The sequence below is a fragment of the Bufo gargarizans genome, chromosome 6, assembly GCF_014858855.1.
Source record: "Bufo gargarizans isolate SCDJY-AF-19 chromosome 6, ASM1485885v1, whole genome shotgun sequence".
Taxonomy (NCBI): domain Eukaryota; kingdom Metazoa; phylum Chordata; class Amphibia; order Anura; family Bufonidae; genus Bufo; species Bufo gargarizans.
In genome coordinates this window covers 41850701-41871195 of record NC_058085.1, presented here as the reverse complement: position 1 = coordinate 41871195, position 20495 = coordinate 41850701, and the positions used below count along the sequence as shown (strand labels likewise).

The 20495-nt window shown below is 45.2% G+C and overlaps 1 protein-coding gene across 1 annotated transcript; it reads left to right on the top strand.

Moving 5' to 3' along the window:
* Window positions 1-1439: 1439 nt before the first annotated feature.
* LOC122941836 (Golgi apparatus membrane protein TVP23 homolog B-like) lies at window positions 1440-15793 on the top strand. The gene is made up of 7 exons (XM_044299295.1): window positions 1440-1548; window positions 5651-5733; window positions 6917-7061; window positions 12345-12434; window positions 12513-12635; window positions 14457-14585; window positions 15362-15793. Exons 1-7 carry the CDS (start codon window positions 1537-1539, stop codon window positions 15392-15394), a joined length of 615 nt encoding a protein of 204 aa, XP_044155230.1. The 5' UTR covers window positions 1440-1536; the 3' UTR covers window positions 15395-15793.
* The last annotated feature ends 4702 nt before the right edge of the window (window positions 15794-20495 follow it).

Below are 20495 nucleotides of genomic sequence, written 5' to 3'. Positions count from 1 at the left end.
CATGCTCTGTGCCCCCTATAGTGCTCCATGCCCCCTATAGAGTACCATGCTCTGTGCCCCCTATAGAGTTCAATGCTCTGCACCCCCTATAGTACTCCATGCTCTGTGCCCCCTATAGAGGTCCATGCTCTGCTGCCCCCTATATTGCCCCATGCTATGTGCCCCCTATAGTGCTACATGCTCTGCACCCCCTATAGTGCTAGATGCTCTGTGCCCCTATAGTGCTAGATGCTCTGTGCCCCCTATAGTGCTAGATGCCCCTATAGTGCTCCATGATCTGCACCCCCTATAGCGCCCCATGCTCTGTGCCCCCTATAGTGCTCCATGCCCCTATAGTGCTCCATGATCTGCACCCCCTATAGCGCCCCATGCTCTGTGTCCCTATAGTGCACCATGCTTTGTGCCCCCTATAGTGCTCCATGCTCTGTGCCCCCTATAGTGCTCCATGCTCTGTGCCCCCTATAGTGCTCCATGCCCTTATAGTGCTCCATGATCTGCACCCCCTATAGTGCTCCATGCTCTGTGCCCTTATAGTGACCCATGCTCTGTGCCCCCTATAGTGCTCCATGCTCTGTGCCCCTATAGTGCTCCATGATCTGCATCCCCTATAGTACCCCATGCTCTATGCCCCCCTATAGTTCTCCTTTCTCATCTGGGCAGGTCTACTACCGCAGAACTTTGCAGATGGTGCAATGACGCCAATACGCCGCCTGCTTCACAATTAGCGGATCAGGGTACATTCACATTTGCAGAGTTCTACGGATCCGGCATAGCCGGATAATGCCGCGCACCTCCGGACCCCCTAGACTATAAAAGAAGGTTGCATGCTACGCTTTTTGTCCATCCAAAAGCCAGCGCTCATGCTGCAAAGCGACCGGATTCCATTATAGTGTATGGGAGGCGCAGCACTGATCGACTATACCGGATCCGGAGATCTACAGCACGCTGTTTTCTTCCGGAACATCCCGATCCGGGATGCCGCAGATGTAAACGTCAGAAAACTACGGTTGGTTCCCTTGTCCCGCCAGCTCAACCATGTGTCCTGTGGACGCAGACACAATGGAGTACGGGGGGCTGGAAACCGGGTGAAACAACCCCAAAACCCTGGTAAAAAGCTTATGAGACTACAGGTGTGTTCACACTGCGCTATTTACACGCCTATAAAACCCATGTCGCAGATTATGTTTTCTGCGCAGATTTGAAATCCTCAAGAAGCGACATAAGTCTGTACACCGTGGATGGGCAGCCATTGGAAGTGATAAATCTCTCACCAAAAAACTGAATTTTATCATAAAAAAACACTGAAATCTACTACTGCCCCCTGCAGCTGTCTGTGGGACGTGCACCCACAGAAGAGTGCAGGTAGTACTGCCTCTCCTCATGTCTCTGACAGGAGGAGGAGCTTTCCCGCCTTTTCAGTCGCGGTCACGACGCATCGAGGACGCGCTCTTAGTGGATACCGGAAGTGCGCCGTGTACCGGAAGTGAGCCGTGTACCGGAAGTGAGCGGCTCCCGGAGATCCTGGTCACAGCTGATATGATGCGACAGGTAATGGCGGCCTCTAGCTATCCTTCTTGGGCTGAGTTTTAAACAGTGGGGACTTTGCCTCTACCTTGGTACTTACTGTAACAGCCTTCTGGCGCGCAAAGCATGCTGGGACTTGTAGTTCTTGTGCCTACACCTGTTGTACCCGAGCTGTCAGGGTGGTCACATTACTAGGTTAGCCAGTTTTTTTTTTTACCTGTTTTCTGAGGTAAAATATATGGTGTCATTGCTGCAGGTGTGATAGACACATAAACATTACGTTTTGATGTAAGATGTTGGGTGTTGTAGTCATGTAGCAGTGGTCCAGGCTGTAAATGAGGTGACGCCGTATTGACTGTATATGGTGGGAGTCGTAGTTCCTCATCCCGCTGCATTGATATATACGATGTATCAGCTGCAGTCAGGTACAGTTCCTTTAATCCGGCATCTTGTGGCCACAGGGAGCTAGGTTACCTCGTATTAACACCTGACATGCCGGATTAGCAAATGGTCAGTAATCTAATATATTTAATTCTTTGCCTCATTTCTCAGACTTCCCGGATAATCGGACGCCGTATTATAGGGACTCCGTCGTATATTACATAGATATAGAGCACGCGACGCCGCGGATTAGTATTTTGGAGCTTTACTGCAGAACTAGGCAAATTTGGCAGGAAAAAGTGGGTGACGACCCCTGGTGAGGTGATCGTGGTGGTCTGCTTGGTTGTCGCCCAGCCTTGAAGGAGAAATGGGCCTTAATTCTGATAATTCTGCATTATCTTCACAGATTTATACTGCTAGGAAAACTGACCGACAACCATTATGGTCCCTATTTAGGTTCCCACTTTAGTTGTCGGCCCCTTTTCCAGTGTCATGAAGGAGAAATGGGCCTCGATAATTCTGCAATATTTGGCAGCTTTATCAGTCCTGTCTCCGGGAAAGCTCTGTGACAACCAATATGGCCCCCATTACTGTCCCACAGAGGGTTGTCACCCAGCTTTCCCATATATCTGGATGATAAAGCGCTGACATCAGCATAGATTATATAAGTAAGCACCATTATGGCCTCCAGTACAGCTCCCATAGTAGGTTGTCACCCAGCTTTCCCAGGGATTTGCGTCCTGAAGCTGCTGAAAAAGAATAAATGATGTATTAGTACATAACCAGGCACAGTTGTTAATCATCATACTGGGAAAGCTGGATGACAACCCCCATGGCAGCCTTAATGGGGGCTTTTCCAGGAATAGAAATCCCTAATTTGCCCAAAAATGCATTGCTCTATGAATAAATGATGTATCACTGTAAAGCTAGGCACATATCACATTTAGGACCCTAGGAAAGCTGGGTGACAACCCCCATCATAGAGATCATAATGGTTTTCCTCAGGGATATTGGTTTTCCAGACTCCTAAATGGGGGGCAGCACCGTGGTTGCCTTAGGGTTACTTATAATTTCTGGGTAACCACTCCTGTGAGGGTAGTAGTTATGGCCATCTACATTGTCACCCAGCTTTCCTGAGTCCTGAATGGTAAACGCCCCCTAATTATGCCACGATAGTCATGTATTTCCGTATATCAGAGGGTTTGCCTTTCAGGAGTGTGGGAAAGCTTGGTGACAGTTCGGTGTCAGCCGTAATGGAGGACATATTTGTAGTCACCCAGCTTTCCTAGACTTCTGAATGGTGATCTGCTGAGTTCTGCAGTGACTTATTATTTATCCTTTCTACATAATGTGGCAGCCTTAGCAGTCAGAGGTCTGGGAAAGCTGGGTAATAACCAGAATGGCCACCATTACAGCTGTCACTCAGCTTTCCCACACTCAGTGATGGATGACGCCCCTTGTTGTCTCGTCACTAGGTACGTTTATCAGTCAGGATTCAGGGAAAGCTGGGTGACAACCAGTAGGCCTTCCTGTACAGTGCTGCGGAATATACTGGTGCTATATAATCAATGCAAAATAAATCTGCCCGGCTTTGTATAGATCCAGTACATCCCGGCAAAGTTCTGCCCGACTAGGCTGATCAGGAGTCTGGGAAAGCTGGGTGACAACCCCTTCAGGAGCTGTTATGGCAGCCATGTTGATTGCCACCCGGCTTTCCTGCAGAGAGATGGAAGTAAAAAACTTTTTTGCAGAGAGTTTCATGAGTGGACAGCAGGGGGCGACTTGAGATTCTGATCTTAAAGGGAACCTGTCTCCGGGATTTTGTGTATAGAGCTGAGGACATGGGTTGCTAGATGGTCGCTAGCACATCTGCAATACCCAGTCCCCATAGCTCTGTGTGCTTTTATTGTGTAAAAAAAATGATTTTAAACATATGCAAATTAACCTTAGATGAGTCCTCTACGTGAGATGAGTCAGGGACAGGACTCATCTCAGGTTAATTTGCATATGTATCAAATATTTTTTTTTTTTACACAATTAAAGCACACAGTGCTATGGGGACTGGGTAATGCAGATGTGCTAGCGGCCATCTAGCAACCCATGTCCTCAGCTCTATACACAAAATCCCGGAGACAGGTTCCCTTTAAAGTAAACATAGAAACATTGAATATGTCGGCAGATAAGAACCATTTGGCCCATCTAGTCTGCCCAATATACTGAATACTATGGATAGCCCCTGGCCCTATCTTATATGAAGGATGGCCTTATGCCTATCCCATGCATGCTTAAACTCCTTCACTGTATTTGCAGCTACCACTTCTGCAGGAAGGCTATTCCATGCATCCACTACTCTCTCAGTAAAGTAATACTTCCTGATATTACTTTTAAACCTTTGCCCCTCTAATTTAAAACTATGTCCTCTTGTAGCAGTTTTTCTTCTTTTAAATATTCTCTCCTCTTTTACCTTGCTGATTCCCTTTATGTATTTAGCAGTTTCTATCATATCCCCTCTGTCTCGTCTTTCTTCCAAGCTATACATGTTAAGGTCCTTTAATCTTTCCTGGTAAGTTTTATCCTGCAATCCATGTACCAGTTTAGTAGCTCTTCTCTGAACTCTCTTCAAAGTATCAATATCCTTCTGGAGATATGGTCTCCAGTACTGAGCACAATACTCCAAATGAGGTCTCACTAGTGCTCTGTAGAGCGGCATGAGCGCCTCCCTCTTTTTACTGGTAATGCCTCTCCCTATACACCCAAGCATTCTGCTAGCATTTCCTGCTGCTCTATGACATTGTCTGCCTACCTTTAAGGCCTCTTTCACACTTGCGTTGTCCGGATCCGGCGTGTACTCCACTTGCCGGAATTACACGCCGGATCCGGAAAAACGCAAGTGTACTGAAAGCATTTGAAGACGGATCCGTCTTCAAAATGCTTTCAGTGTTACTATGGCACCCAGGACGCTATTAAAGTCCTGGTTGCCATAGTAGGAGCGGGGAGCAGCATACTTACCGTCCGTGCGGCTCCCGGGGCGCTCCAGAATGACGTCAGAGCGCCCCATGCGCATGGATCATGTGATCCATGCGATCACGTGATCCATGCGCTTGGGGCGCCCTGACGTCACTCTGGAGGGCCCCGGGAGCCGCACGGATGGTAAGTATGCTGCTCCCCGCTCCCCACTACACTTCACCATGGCTGCCAGGACTTTAGCGTCCCGGCAGCCATGGTAACCATTGAGAAAAAGCTAAACGTCGCATCCGGCAATGCGCCGAAACGACGTTTAGCTTAAGGCCGGATCCGGATCAATGCCTTTCAATGGGCATTCATTCCGGATCCGGCCTTGCGGCAAGTGTTCCGGATTTTTGGCCGGAGCAAAAAGCGCAGCATGCTGCGCTATTTGCTGCGGCCAAAAAACGTTCCGTTCCGGAACGGAAGACATCCTGATGCATCCTGAAGGACGGACTGTCCATTCAGAATGCATTAGGATAATCCTGATCAGGATTCTTCCGGCATAGAGCCCCGACGACGGAACTCTATGCCGGAAGACAATAACGCAGATGTGAAAGAGCCCTAAGTCTTCTGAAATAATGACCCCTAAATCCATTTCCTCAGATACTGAGGTTAGGACTGTATCACTGATTGTATATTCTGCTCTTGGGTTTTTACGCCCCAGGTGCATTATCTTGCACTTATCAAGGGATGTGCACGTGTAATGTAACGATCAGTCACCCCGGTTTCTTCTTCATAGGACAGTAATGATGAGACGGAGGACGTTTCTCTGTTTGACGCAGATGAAGAAACCTCAAGAGTTTCCAAGAGGAAAAAGATAAGGTAAATCTTCAGTTCTCTGGGTTCTCCAGGGGGCGCCGTTGTTCATTATCTTACCTGCAGGGGCTACTTTAGGCTAAATGCACATGTGCGGGAAAATGCACCGTAGGCCATGCATATTGTATTATATGAGAACTTGAAATTCTCATGCACACAATGAGGACTTTTTATTTTATTTTGTGTGCAGATTTTGACCTACGGTGCGGATTTAAAAATGTTATTTTTCCTGACTGGATTTTCTCCATTCACTTCAATGAGGAGAGTAAAATCCGCACCAATTGATGTGGATTGACCGCACAGATTTCCCTGCAAACACTTGCAGATTTCAGTGCGGATTGTCCGCACATAAATCCCGGACATATGCATTAACTCTTAAATGGGTTTTCCAAGATTTTTCTACTAATGGCCTATCCTCTGGATAGGTCATCGGTATCTGATTGGTGAGGGTTCAACACCCGGGACCCCCGCCGATCAGCACTGCGGCCTTCCCTTTGCTTGACGAGCAGAGCAGCGTACATTGTATAGTGGCTGTGCTTAGTATTGCACACTACCCCATTCACTTTTATTGGGCTGAGCTGCTCCTAGGCCATGTGTAGTCCCTCACATTTTAGCCCCTGAGATACCTGTCCTATGTAATGCCCCCCACATTTTCCTTCTCCGCTGTCTAGAGAGAGATATCACTATACATTTGAATTTAGAAGTAGGGAGTAGTGTTGAGCGAACTTGTGTTTTAAGTTCGGCGTCTAAAGTTTGTGTTATCGAAGAATCGCGTTATGGATTCCCCTACCACGGACCATAACTTATGGTCCGTGGTAGCGGAATAATCCATAACACGATTTTTTCGATAACCCTAGCTTTAGACGCCGAACTTAAAACACAAGTTCGCTCAACACTAGTGGGGAGGAACGAATGGGCCGCTTCTCTATGAGATCACTTTGCCAGCCGAGGTGAGCAGGGAAACTACTGAGCATGTGCGTCCACTGCTGACTGCCGTAGAAGGCGGACCAGAAGAAATAACTGCAGGGGGGCGCTAAAAGAGGGGAAAATGCAATGTACATAAAAAACTAACAATATTTTAATTGCATGTATTCGGCATAGTGATAATTCTTGCAGGATAGCGCCTCTACTCTTTCTTTGTGTGTGATGGATGTACACTTCTGACATATGAATTATGTTTTTCCATTAGGCATCCCATTGCGTCATTTTTCCACTTGTTTTTCCGAGTGAGCGCCATCATCGTCTATCTCCTATGTGAACTGGTCTTCAAGAGCTTCATCGCCTGCATGGTGACCATTATTCTGCTGTTGTCATGTGACTTCTGGGCCGTGAAGGTAAGTGGGTGCATACCGGGACACATACTAGTGATGTAACTGGAAACAATTACCATCAATTACATAAGCTTGTCATTTATTTATTAACTCCTGTGATGACACAGCTCGTTTAGGCCCTTGGAACTTGGCAATTATTTTTTTCCTTTGCCTTTTGTATTTCAAAAGTAATGCATTTTTCCTTCGAGGTAGCTGTATGAGGGCTTTTTCCTCGCAGGTCGAGTTGTACATATAATGGGTTCTGTGGATTAGTATGATCACAGTGATACCCATTATGATGGCATCATTTTGGGATAAATGACTTTTTGATGACCTTTAAGGCCTCGTGCACACAACTGTATCTGTTGAGTGGTCCGCAGATCCTCAAAATGTGGATACTGTTTGTGTGCGTGGTGCAATTCTAATATAGAAATGGCCATTTTATTAAATGCAAAATCGACAAGAATAAGACCTGTTCTATAAAATTGCTGATCGACCACGCTGATGCGGATGACACCCGTGTTCTGTTCTTTTTTTGGAGGCTGGATGAACAAAAACTGGTAATTTTTGGCATTGTTTTTTCGGTTTACGGTTACAGATAACGGGGTACATTTATCAATACTGGTGCAAAGAAAACTTGTTTAGTTGCCCATAGTGACCAATCAGATTCTACCTTTTATTTTTCAGCACTTCCTTAGAAAAAGACAGGTGGAATCTGGTTGCTATGGGCAAGTAAGCCAGTTTTCCTTTGCATCTGTTTTGATATGTGTTGATTTTATGTGACCATACCGTTGTGCTTATTCCAATGGCAGCATAATCTGAGATTGTTTAGAAAGGAAAAACACATGCAGAAAAATTTAAAAGGCCTGGATGAGCCAAAGTTATGTAGAGGCACTTGGTTCCGCTCTCTGTGCGACATGCTCTAAACTACTTGCAGCTCCATTGCTGGCGTAGCTTAAGATCATTTTCCACAGCATAAACTAGTATAGAAAATGGTAAATGTGATGGGCCAGCCCACCCTCTTCTCCATCCATGCCACACACACTTTTCCCGGCACCTCGGAAGCGTGAGCGGCGCAAAGGCACAGATTTTGCCACAAAGCTGCTTTGCGACAAAATCTGCACCTTAAACACGACAAAAAGTGGCGTATATTTCTTAATAAATGACCCCCGTTGTTATGCTTGAGATTGGCATTTACTTCTACTATGGACAACTTCACACAATCCTATTCAGTAGGAGAAATGCATTCCATGTGTCAGAGGTGTTTTCCATCCTGAATGCTGCTATGACACGGACCTATCACCTTATAATGATCTATAATGTTGTGTGTTCCTGTCTGACCTCAACTTTATTTCAAATCAAGGCAGTAAAATCCCAAAAACATCCGGCAGGATAGGCATCGTGGCTGCCTTCCGTGTGAGCCTGTGAGATCAGCCCCCTGGATCTTACAGGCAGGAAAGAAAAGTAGTCATATTAGGTATCGCTGCGTCCGTATCGACCAGCTCTATAAAAATATTACAGGACCCACCCCGTCAGGTGAACGCCGTAAAATAAAGAAATAAAAACAGTGTCAAAAAAGCAATTTTCTGGTCACCTTGCCTCACAAAAAGTGTAATGCCAAGTGACCAAAAAGTCTCATGTACCCGAAAATGGTACCAATCAAACATTCATCTCATCCTGCAAAAAATGTGCCCCTACCTAAGACAATCGCTTAGAAAATAAAAAAATAGGGCTCTCAGAAAATGGCAACTTAACAAAAAATAAAACTGATAGACATATTGGGTATCGCTGTGTCCGTAACAACCTGCTGTATAAAAATACCACATTATAAGCCCCCTCAGGAGAATGCTGTAAAAAAAATATAAATAGATAGATGTCTGTTTTGGCATAGATAGATAGATAGATAGATATTTTATTTTTCACCTTGCCTCACAAAAAGTTTAATGCCAAGCAATCAAAGTCTTCTGTACCCCAAAATGGTACCAATGAAAACGTCGCCTCATCCCGCAAAAAATGAGCCCCCACATAAGAAAATCACTCCAAAAATAAAAACCAATGGCACCCGTAAACCAATCTTATCAAAATCTGTGCTGCAAAATCCATATGGCACTCCTTCAGTTCCGAGTCCTGCCATGTGCCCCCCACAGCAGTTTACCACTACATATGGGGTGTTGCCGTATTCGGAAGAAAATTGGTAACAAATTATAGGGTGCTTTTTCTTCTGTTACCCCTTGTGAAAATGAAAAATCTGGGGCTAAAGCAACATTTTATTGGAAGAAACAAAACTTTTTTTACAGCCAAGTGTTTCCAAATTCTGTAAAACGCTTAGGGGGTCAAAGTGCTCATTACCCCCCTTAATATATTCTCTATGGGGTCATTTTTTGAAGGTTTCCACTGTAGGGGTACGTCAGGGTCTTTTCAAATACAAAATTGTGTTTAAAAACCATTCTAGCGAAATCTGCCTCCAAAATCCATATGGCGCTCCTTTCCTTCTGACCACTGCCACATGCCCACCACATATGGGGTATTTTAGTAAACTGCTGAATCAGAGTAATATATATTGAGGTTTATTTTGCTGTTAACCCTTGCTGTGTTGCAAGAAAAAACTAACATAAAAAAATCTACCAAAAAAGTGAAATTTTGAAATTTCACCTCCATTTTCCTTTCATTCTTTTGGAACACCTCAAGGGTTAACAAAGTTTGTAACATCAGTTTTGAAAATTCTGAGCGGTATGGTTTCTAAAATTGGGTCATTTATGGGTGGTTTCCATTACATAAGCCCCTCAAAATCACTTTATAACTGAATTGGTGCTTAAAAAATGGTTTTGGAAATTTTGTTGAAAATTTGAAAAATGGCTTCTAAAATTCTAAGCTTTCTAACGTCCTAAAAAAAAAAAAATGACATTTACAAAATGATACCAACATACAAAGCAGACATATGGGGAATGATGACTGATAACTACTTTATGAGGCATTACTATCTGTCTTAAGAGTTGAGAAATTCCAATTTAGAAAATTGAGAATTTTTCAAATTTTTTTTGTACATTTTTGGATTATTTTATAAATAAAGGTGAAATATATTGACTCATATTTACCGCTGTCATTAAGTACAATGTGTCACGAGGAAACATTCTCAGAACGGCTTGGATGAGTAAAAGCGAAGTTATTACCGCATAAGGTGACACATGGCCTGGGATTTAAGGTGAAAAGTGGCCCGGCACTGAAAGGGTTAACTCGCCCTTTAGTTTAGGCCCCTCTCTAGATTCGTTGGTAGTTGTCAGGTGTGCTGTCATGGAGACGACTGGAAGTGTGATTACACTTGGGGTCCATTCGGACGTCCATAGTGCATTGCGGATCCGCAATACACCCGGCCGGCACCCCCATAGAACTGCCTATTGTCTGCAATTGCGGACAAAAATAGGACATGTTCTATTTTTTTTCCGGAGCCGCAGACTGGAAGATCGGGTGTGCGCTCTGGAAACATAGTGTGCTCTCCGCATCCATTCTGTCCCCATAGAGAATGAATGGGTCCGCACCCGTATACGGACGTGTGAATAGAGCCTTAAGCCTCTTGCACATGACCATTTTTAGATAGATATAGATATGAGATATATATATATATATATATATATAAAAAAAAAATTCTCCTGTTTACGGGCCGTATTTTGCGTTCAATCTACGGTCCGTGTACAGAACAGAACTATTCATTTCAATGGTTCCGTAAAAAAAACGGAATGTACTCCGTATGCATTCTGTTTCTGTATTTCCAATTTTCCGTTCCGTTAAAGATGGAACATGTCCTTTTATTGCCTGCAAATCACGTTCCATGGGTCCGCCCAAAAAAACGAAACGCATACAAAAATGCATTCGTATGTCTTCCGTATCTGTTACGTTTTTGCGGAACCATCTATTGAAAAATTTATGCCCAGCCCAATTTTTTAAATGTAATTACTGTATACTGTATATGCAATACGGGAAAACGGAACAGAAACGGAAACCCAACGGAAACGAAAAACGTAACAATGGATCTGTGAAAAACGGACCGCAAAGCACTGAAAAAGCCATACAGTCGTGTGAAAGAGGCCTTACAGTAAGGGTTCATTCACACATCCGTGTGTGTTTTGCGGATCCGCTGATCCGTAAAACGTGGACACTGGCAATGTGCGTTCCGCATTTTGCAGACCGCACATCGCCAGCAATCATGGTCAAGAATAGGACATGTTCTATTTTTTTTTTCGGGATTGAAATTGCGGACCTGGAAGTGGGGGTCAGCATTTCCGGATCCGGGCAGCAAATTGTGCGGCCCCATAGGAATGAATGGGTCCGCAATTCCGTTCCGCAAAATATGGAACAGAATTGCGGACGTGTGAATGGAGCCTTAATTGGGTTTCCTGGAAGTCTCCATGACTTTTTTTTAGGTTTAAAGTATTATAAGTTGCATAACTTCTGCCTCGGAGATTGTCCAATGGCGACAGTTTATCCCCTGTTCACACTATATTTTTTGCGTCCATGGTGTCATGGTTGCACTAGGTCACAATGTGATACTGCAGATTTCATGTCGGGGGGGGGGGGGGGGGGGGGGCACACTTCACTGTGTATCCCTAGCTTATTCGGCCAACCAGCAACGCTGCCGCCCCTTATCCTAGCAATTGGCAGGGGGCGTCACATATTACTGACATATCCCATATCTTTCAATTTCTCATCATTTTTGAGACACTCGATTGCTGTCAGTGAATAGAAACATTATGGCTTATATCTTGAGACCTGGGTGAGTGAATCCACGAGTAGTGATGAGCGAACTTCTGTTTTAAGTTCGGCGTCTAAAGTTCGGGTTCGGGTTAGCGGAGAATCCCGATATGGATTCCGAATTCCGTTGTGGTCCGTGGTAGCGGAATCAATAATCGGCCATTATTGATTCCGCTACCACGGACCACAATGGTATTTGGAATCCATATCTGGATTCTCCGCTAACCGGAAGCTGAACTTTAGACGCCGAACTTAAAACAGAAGTTCGCTCATCACTATCCACGAGCCATGTGTATACAGTTCCCTTTTCTTTACTGGTTATACATCAGACTAATATAGACTTAATCCATCTCACAGCTGAAGGGTTGCTACATTGTATCCAGTCTAGACTGCCCTGATGGTTTGCTACAGAAAATTGTGTAGACTGGATACAATTGTAGCAGACTCTCAGCTTTGAGAAATATCAGGTTCCTGCAGGCTTGAACATGGTAATCGCATTGTTCTCCCCAATGTTTTTTTTTATTTTTAGACAGAGGTGTAATTGATCTCTCTCCTTTGCAGAACATCACCGGGAGGTTGTTAGTGGGACTGAGATGGTGGAACCAAGTAGATGACGACGGGAAGAGCCACTGGGTGTATGAATCCAGGAAGGTAAGCCTGACTGCTGATCCTGCAGGGTCTCCGCTGTGTCCGTCACGTTAACTAATGATTCATCTCTCGCTTTTCAAGACCGGAAAGAAAATCTCCTCTGAAGCAGAGTCCCGGATCTTCTGGCTCGGCCTCATCTCCTGCCCCATTATTTGGGTTATCTTTGCCTTCAGCGCTTTGTTTTCATTCAATGTGAAATGGCTGGTGAGTCCCTTTAGGGGTGTAAAGACCTTTTGATACGAGTGAGGGGAACTGCTCTTTGGTCAGCCTCTCTCCATATGTTTCAGCGCTGCAAAAGGGCAACTCTCCCTCCGGACAACTCTGTACATCTGTGTCCTTGTCACAGAAATCTCTGCGTGGGGGAGATTTATAAAAACTGGCGCTGAGTCCTGAAAAATGTGAGGTGGAATCAGATTAGTTGCTATGGACAACTAAGCCAGTTTTCCATTGTAACAGTGTTGATAAATCTCCCCCAATGTGGTTGCGGCCAGAACAAATTTGGGAAAATAAAGATAAAATAGTGAACCTCTTTAAAAGGGGTATCCTCTCGGCTATCTCCGGAATTCCCAGAAAAATAAATGGAGTGGCAACACTCTTGCCTGACCAGCCGCTCCATTCATTTCACGGAGCTGCAGGGGGTACAGGTCCCCTGTTCTTGTGGTTGCTGGAGGTCTCAGTGGTAAGATAGGGGATAACTTAAAGGGGTTCTGGATAGATCATCAGCATCTGATCGGCGGGGGTCTGACACCTGGGACCCCCGCAAATCAGCTGTTTGAATGGAGCTTAGCCGCGCCCAGGCCAGTTGATACTAGTCGTGACTTCACTGGGCCAGCGGTAAAGAGTGAGAAGGCCTTCTCAAACAGCTGATTGGCGGGGGTCCCGGGTGTCGGACCCCGGCCGATCAGATGCTGATGATCTATCCAGAGGATAGATCATCAGTTAAAACAAACTGTAGAACCCCTTTAATGTAACCGGAATATCCTTTTTAATGCTTCAGGGAACTTTGTGTTCTCCTGATGATAGTTACTAATTACTGGAGCTCCCAGCTGCGGGACAACACCTTGGCTCAATCCGCTGTATACAGAGAAACCACCTATATACAGGGGTGTGGGAAAGGGGTCCAAACCAGTTGATGACCCCAATGGTCAATGTGTCTTGCGATGTTTTGAAGTGGATTCCATGCTGACATCCTCATCAAATCTTCTAGCAGTTGGCCTCTAGTGCACGTGAATGGAGTTCTCCTTACCCCGGTTATATGTTCTGGAAACTAATCGGTGTGAATTGTTGTCTGTGCCACAGGTCAAAGAATGCACAAGACTAAGTGGCACGGTACTTCAGATATGTTCATGTTGAATTTGCCTGTGGCAGATCCGGCACCTATTTACTTGATTCAGGGCACAATTCTGAGAGGACCTCTGACTTCTGCCACGGATATGCTGCTGATCCACATGAGGGTTAGCCTAATTCAGTGGGGCTGATCCACCATGCAGAATCTGCAAGATTAACGAGCATGCTACGTATTCTCGCAATTACTTTATCAGCTCGTGCACCAAAATCCTCTTGAAATTCTGAATGTGTGAATGGCCCTTTATTCTCATATTTCCGCATGATGGTGGCCAACCTCAGACTGTACACGCATGGCAGAAATATGAGGGTCAGCCATTAGTAAATACGTGTAAACGGAGTATAAAAAACCTGTTCCTATGGTGTCAGGCTTACAATAGAAACCGCTAATACACTGTAACGCGCCCTGCACCTGTGTCAGTTGGATGCAAGCAAGTGTTTCCTTTTACTGACACAACCAGAGATCTTGAAAATGGTTATCTGTCGGCAGGTGGATCTGGACATGTGGATGATCAGTGATTACAGCAGACATCTTGTATTTGTTTTTCTTGTATCTCGGCCAGCAAAATAAACAGTAACATTGTAGCGCCACCTACTGTTGTACTGTTACTGTTGCTCCCCTCCCTAGCCCTGTATGTGGGACCCTTTTTAACGAGCTGTATAATAATTCTTTCCTCATAGGCTGTGGTAATAATGGGGGTCACTCTCCAGGGGGCCAATCTCTACGGCTACATCAAATGTAAAGTAGGCACCCGCCAGAACTTGACCAGCATCGCCACCAGTTACTTGGGTAGCCAGTTCCTCAGACAGGTAAGTGATGTTTATTCACACAGGCACGTTTAGACTCTGCATTGCTGTATGACTACGACTGTGAGAGAGCCCGTACAGCAGTGCTGAGCTAGCCATACCCTGGTCTAGGAGCCAGTGATGACACAGACGTCATGGAAATGGGTCCAGGATATGACGATGGATTCAGAAGGGAGGAGGGACCTAAAGGAAATCTTAATGGGGTTGTGTCATCTGGGACTTTGAAGGCATTTCCTAGTAATGATATACAATCAGAGTCAGATAGATGTGGGTCCCATCTCTGAGACCTGCACTTATCTCCTGAATGGGACTTTAAAAGTCAAGGAGAGCGTGGCAGGCTGTCCATTCATTTCTACGGGAGTTCCAAAAAGTGAGCACACTCAGCTATGTACGGAAGCCCCTTAGAAAGGAATGGAGAGCGCACCTTGCAAGCACTGCCACCGCTCCATTCACTTCTATGGAACTGCTGGAAATAGCAGAACCGGTGATGGGTTATTTTCCTGAGCCCCATAGAAATTAATGGAGGGTGGCTGCATGGCTGCTCTCCGTTCTGGTGATAGATGTAGGACATGCACCTATATGACTGGTAGTGTGTCCGAGCAACTTGCCACCAACATCTGAGGTGAGACAACCCCTTTAATATCAAGCTGCATATTAGAAAGAGGGGAATACTTACCCAGCGAACATACTGCACCGGGATGTATAATACCTATCATTACATACTCTCATGTCATCTTCCTCTAAATAAGGATACTGAAACTTTTCCTCTGCATTTTTAGACGTTTTCCCGGGAAGCTCAGGCAGAGTCTTAATCCTCCTCGCCACCAGCACTAAGCGGCTTACCGGTGAGAACACGGAGAAAAGGCCTTGATTTTGGTTACTTTTTGGCACAATTCATGTGTAATTTCTGCTGCTGATTTCCTCTCAGAACTTACTCTGCTCATCGCCTTGGGTTGGCTTACACGGGATGCTGATCTGGGTCTGACAGAGACCTCTGTGTGATTGCTGGGGTCACGAATCGCCCGTCACTTGTGAGGACAGGATGGCAGCAGTGACGTCATGAGCTGCAGGAGACACTGTGCTTTTCTATTAAAGCAATACATTTCTGACAAATGGGGCTGGTAGCTGGGTAACTGATGTAAATATATATATATATATATAAGTGTTAAGACGTTTTTATGCAAATAAATTAACGATTCCTTATACACTCATTCTGATTGGTTGATGCAAATCTCGAGAATATATCTACCGCCAAACATGGTTGACTTAGTTCTTGGGTTTTCTGAGAACTGCAATATCCTTAGCATCAATGTCAGATTGGTTGGGTCTGATGAGCTGCAAAACCTGGCACAGCCACTACCCAGTGTTCGCCGCTGTACCTGGCACACAGCAATCCAGTCGGCTGAACTGTGGGTGGTGCTGAAATTTGGACCCCCACCAAACCGCTATTGATGCTGTGGCTAGAGCTGGCAAACCCCCTTAAGGGCATTTGTATGGAGCCCTATTGGAGCTGACGCCAGAGGAGCAGGTATTCACCAGTGGTCAGGTATCATGAACTCTGCTTATTCGAGGAGTTACCTAACGCGACCACTGCCTTCCAGTTTCCTGAGTAGGAAGCGCAATATGACCTGTAGTGCAGTATTCCCATTCACAGACCGCAAACAGACATCTTGAAAATGGTGAAGTATCAGCACACGTATTAAAAACTTGCAGAACTTTTCATGGTCTGGTCATTGCCCTTTAATGTACAAATCTATTCATCCTGGCATCTTCTTCTATATGGGTGGGTCATTTTAAAGGAATACACTTCCTTGTGCTGCCTGAATTGGTGACCTGTCGAGGCATGGACCTCACAACATCTCTGAGGTGTCCTGTGGGATCTGGCGCAAAGTCGTTAGCAGCAGATCCTGTAAATTGCTTGATGCGGCCTCCATGGTTCAGACTTGTTTTTTCCCAGCACATCTCTCGGAAGGCGATCAGATTGAGATTTGGGTAACTTGGAGACAGATGGCCGTCTAGAACTTGTCCTGTTCCATGGTCAGTATTATCCTGCTGATACAAACCGCTTCTTGTCTGTACAGTGGTTAGTTGATACATGACACAACATTTCCCAGCATAATATTACCCGGCGCACCACGCTGCCTCCACCAAGTCATCTTCTTCCCATAGTGCATCCTAGTGCCATCTCTTCCCTAGGTAAGTGACGCACACGCACCCGGACTTCCACATGATTCATCAGACCCGCCTCCTTCTTCTATTACTCCATAGCATGGAACTGATGTTCACTGTAGAGGTTTTGATGGTGAACAGGTATCAGCATGGGGTGCTCTGAACGGTCTCCGAATACATGGGATCCCCTGTGTCTCTTGACACCTTTCTGTCATAAACAGCAGTCATGTTGTCAGCAATTTGCTGTACAGTATGTCTTCTGTGGGATCAGACCACATGGGGTAGCCTTCATACCCCACACATCAAGGAGCTTTGGGCACCCATGACCCTGTCACAGGTTGTCCTTCCTTGGGGACCACTTTCGGTAGGTACTGACCACTACATACCTGAAATACCCCACAAGATCGTGCTGATCCAGTCGTCTGCACTTCACAATTTGGCCCTGGTCTCAGGCGCTCGCCCGTTTTTCCTGCTTCCAGCACATCACCCCCAAGACCTGCTACCTGATCTATCTCACCCCCGACAGGTGCCATCATCTTCGGATAGCCAGTGTTATTCACTTCACCCGTCCTAATCGTGTCACAGAACTCCGCAGGCTGTAAGGGGCCCGACTCTCCCACACGTATCACTGGCTACCCGCTGTTTATCTCCAGAACCCGTGAAGTGTGTCTGCCAGACCTCAGAAATGAAAGGAATGTTTCGCCAGACTGCAGAGAAGAAGCCGCCCATGCCAAGGAGAGTCTATCCCAGCGCAGCCCTGTCACTGACTGCAAGCATGAGACCAAGCAAGGGTAGAACAGGGTTTACACATGAACGCGAGTGGCTATTAAAGAAGCTGTCCAGGTTTATGTATATTAAGCGGTATTCTGGTTATGTGACGTATCCACAGGATAGGGGGTAACTATTAGATCGGTGGGGGCCCCAGAGGTAGAACCCCCATCGATCGAACAGCGATCCCCCATCATGAGAACAGGCCCATTAATTTCTAAGAGAGTTCTAGAGATGGCATACAGCAACCGGCTGCTCCAGTCATTTAATGGGACTCCATGGGGTCCTCATTCTTGTGATTGTGGCGGACCTACCACTGAGACCCCCACCAGATGTAATAGTTATCCCCAATCCATAGGATAGAGGATAACTTCACATAACCGGAACACCCCTTTCATTTTACAATGAAAGATTCTGCAACTTTCTAATATACTCTACCATTTTTAAGATCTCTGCTTGCTGTCAGTAGATGAGAACATTTGAATCCAGAGGCTGAGAACCTGTACAGACCTACCACTTCCCAAAGCTGATGTTTTGTTACAGTTCTACCCAGTCTAGGCAATCCTTGGTTGGCTGCTACGTATACCTGCACTGATACATTGTAGCAAACTGGCGGGACAGGAGTGAGATTTGTGCTGATGCTGTGTTGCTGGTGCAGAGGATTATCTGCACTGGATACAACTGTACAAACCCTCAGCTGTGAGAAATATTAGTGTACCAGCCTTTGGATGTTATCAAGAATGTTTCTATTCAGTGATAAAATACAGAGATCTTGAAAATGGTGAGGCATTGAAACACAAAGCATATTAGATAGTCACAGCCCTGTTCACTATACAGAGATTACACTTTATTTAGGTAAAAACTGGAAAATTCCTTATCAAAGTAAATCCTGCTGTCCATCTACTGTATGAACACTAGAGGGCGCACAGGCAGCGCTACATAGAAAGAAGGTGCTGTGTTACTCGCATATTAACATCTCAATATGGTTAATGGGTTTCTATGACCTGAATGAGAAAAATCTCCAGCCTCAAAAATCGTTATTGCTCTAATTACTTCAAGGGGAAGCTCTGCCTGTTAGCAGATGTCATATTCAGAATCTCTGCTTTAAATATTTTTGACATTTTCATTCATTTTTACTGTTCGTTTTACCTAAACTTTGTGTTGGAATAAAAGTTTTCTACCTGGAAACCATCAACATGCAGCCTATTGTTTGGCTTCTTTAAAGGGGTTCTCCACTTTGGACAGTTTCTATTTTTTTTTTTTTTAGAAGGATTGCTTGACCATAAACTGAACATGCATGTCAGGAGAAATAGCTATCGGCTGAAAGAGCATTTGCCTGAGAGCTATTGAAAGTTTATGGCCACCTTAAAGGGGTTGTCCCATCTTGGACATTGGTGGCATATCGCTAGGATAAGCCCCAAGGTCTGATGTGCACCTATACGGCTGCCCTCCGTTTTATTTCTATGGGACTGCCGAAAATAGCCTTGTGGTGACCACCGCTCCATTCACTTTTGTGGGGCAGTCCCATAGTGCGCCCTCCGGCACTTTGCGCGCTCTGTTTGCGGTGGCAGTGAATAGAGAGATGCATTGTCAGTGAAAGGCAACACCAAGGACTCTTTAAACCCTTGACGACTAGCACCGTACATGTTGAGCGGAGCACCATAGCCGTAGGATGCCTGCTATTTCACACTGCAGAGACCCGGGGTTAATGTCTGTGATCGGAAAGAATGCCGATCACTGACATTTAACCACTCAGATGTCATAGTCAAATGTGACCATGGAATCCGAGCGGTGAAAACCCAGGAGTACTGCGCTCCCAGGGCTGGAATGGCGATCAGGTGAGCTGTTTATTCCCTGCGGCAGCCTCGGTCCGTCTGAATGATCTGAGGCTGCCCCAGCTATGTTCCTAGGGCTCCATAGGAACATAGTGAATTTCTCATAGACTGTGACAGGAGCGATCTGATGGTTGAATGTTCTTGTTCCCTAGGAAGAAATGAAGTTTTTAAAAATAAACATCACTGCATTCCAAGATTCCCATGCTATTAAAATACAAAATATTTATTCCAAACTGTGTAACGGAAGGAAAAAAAATCTAAATGGGCGATTCAGCGTAACAAAGTAGTAACAAAGTCATACACGTCCCAAAATGGTATCAATAAAATCTACAGATTGTTCCACAAAAAATGAGCCCCCGCACCGCTCCGTAGACATAACTATAGAAACGTTATGGGGGTCAGAATATGTTGATGAAAGGAAAAAAAAAAATTCTTAACCAAAAATTTCTTTTTCAGTATTAAACCACAAATCGCACTGATCCGGAGAATGAAGGGCGCGGGCAGTTTTACTGCACAGGGGATGCTGTAAACTCATAAAAACTGGACGAATTTATATTTTTTTTTTTCCCCCCAATTTCGACACAGCTTCTCACAACGTCGTATTCAATAGAAAGTATTGCCATTAGAAAGTGCAACTTGTGCCGCAAAAAACAGGCCCTCATACGTGAACGGAAGGCAGGAAGTCAAAAATAAAATAACGAAAATCCTCTGTGGCTGAAAGGGTTAAAGAGTGAATCTGATAAAGATGGAAGGGTTAATGTTGGGAGGAATGATCGCAGTCCTGCTCTTGTCTATAGATAAGATGGGAATGTTTTATTTATTTATTTATTTATTTTTTATAAAGGTGGGTTTGACTCTAGTGAGTCCTGCAGTTCATGTCAGCGCCAGCAGAGGGCGACGTAGACCATGGTGCCATATCTGCCGGCCAGAGGAGGGGCCCTTCTTCGTTCTCATCCCTCTTGTCCGAAAGTCATTAACCATTTCTTGGCTGTTTCATATGATTTCTTGTAAATTGCCATCAGCGAGGATGATGGAGATAAAGGAGCGCATATAGACTTGTCATAGGGTCGATTGGTGCTCGTCACCTCTAGAAAAGCTGCCAGTGTAAACAGGCCCTGAAGCATCAAAATTATTGTACCGT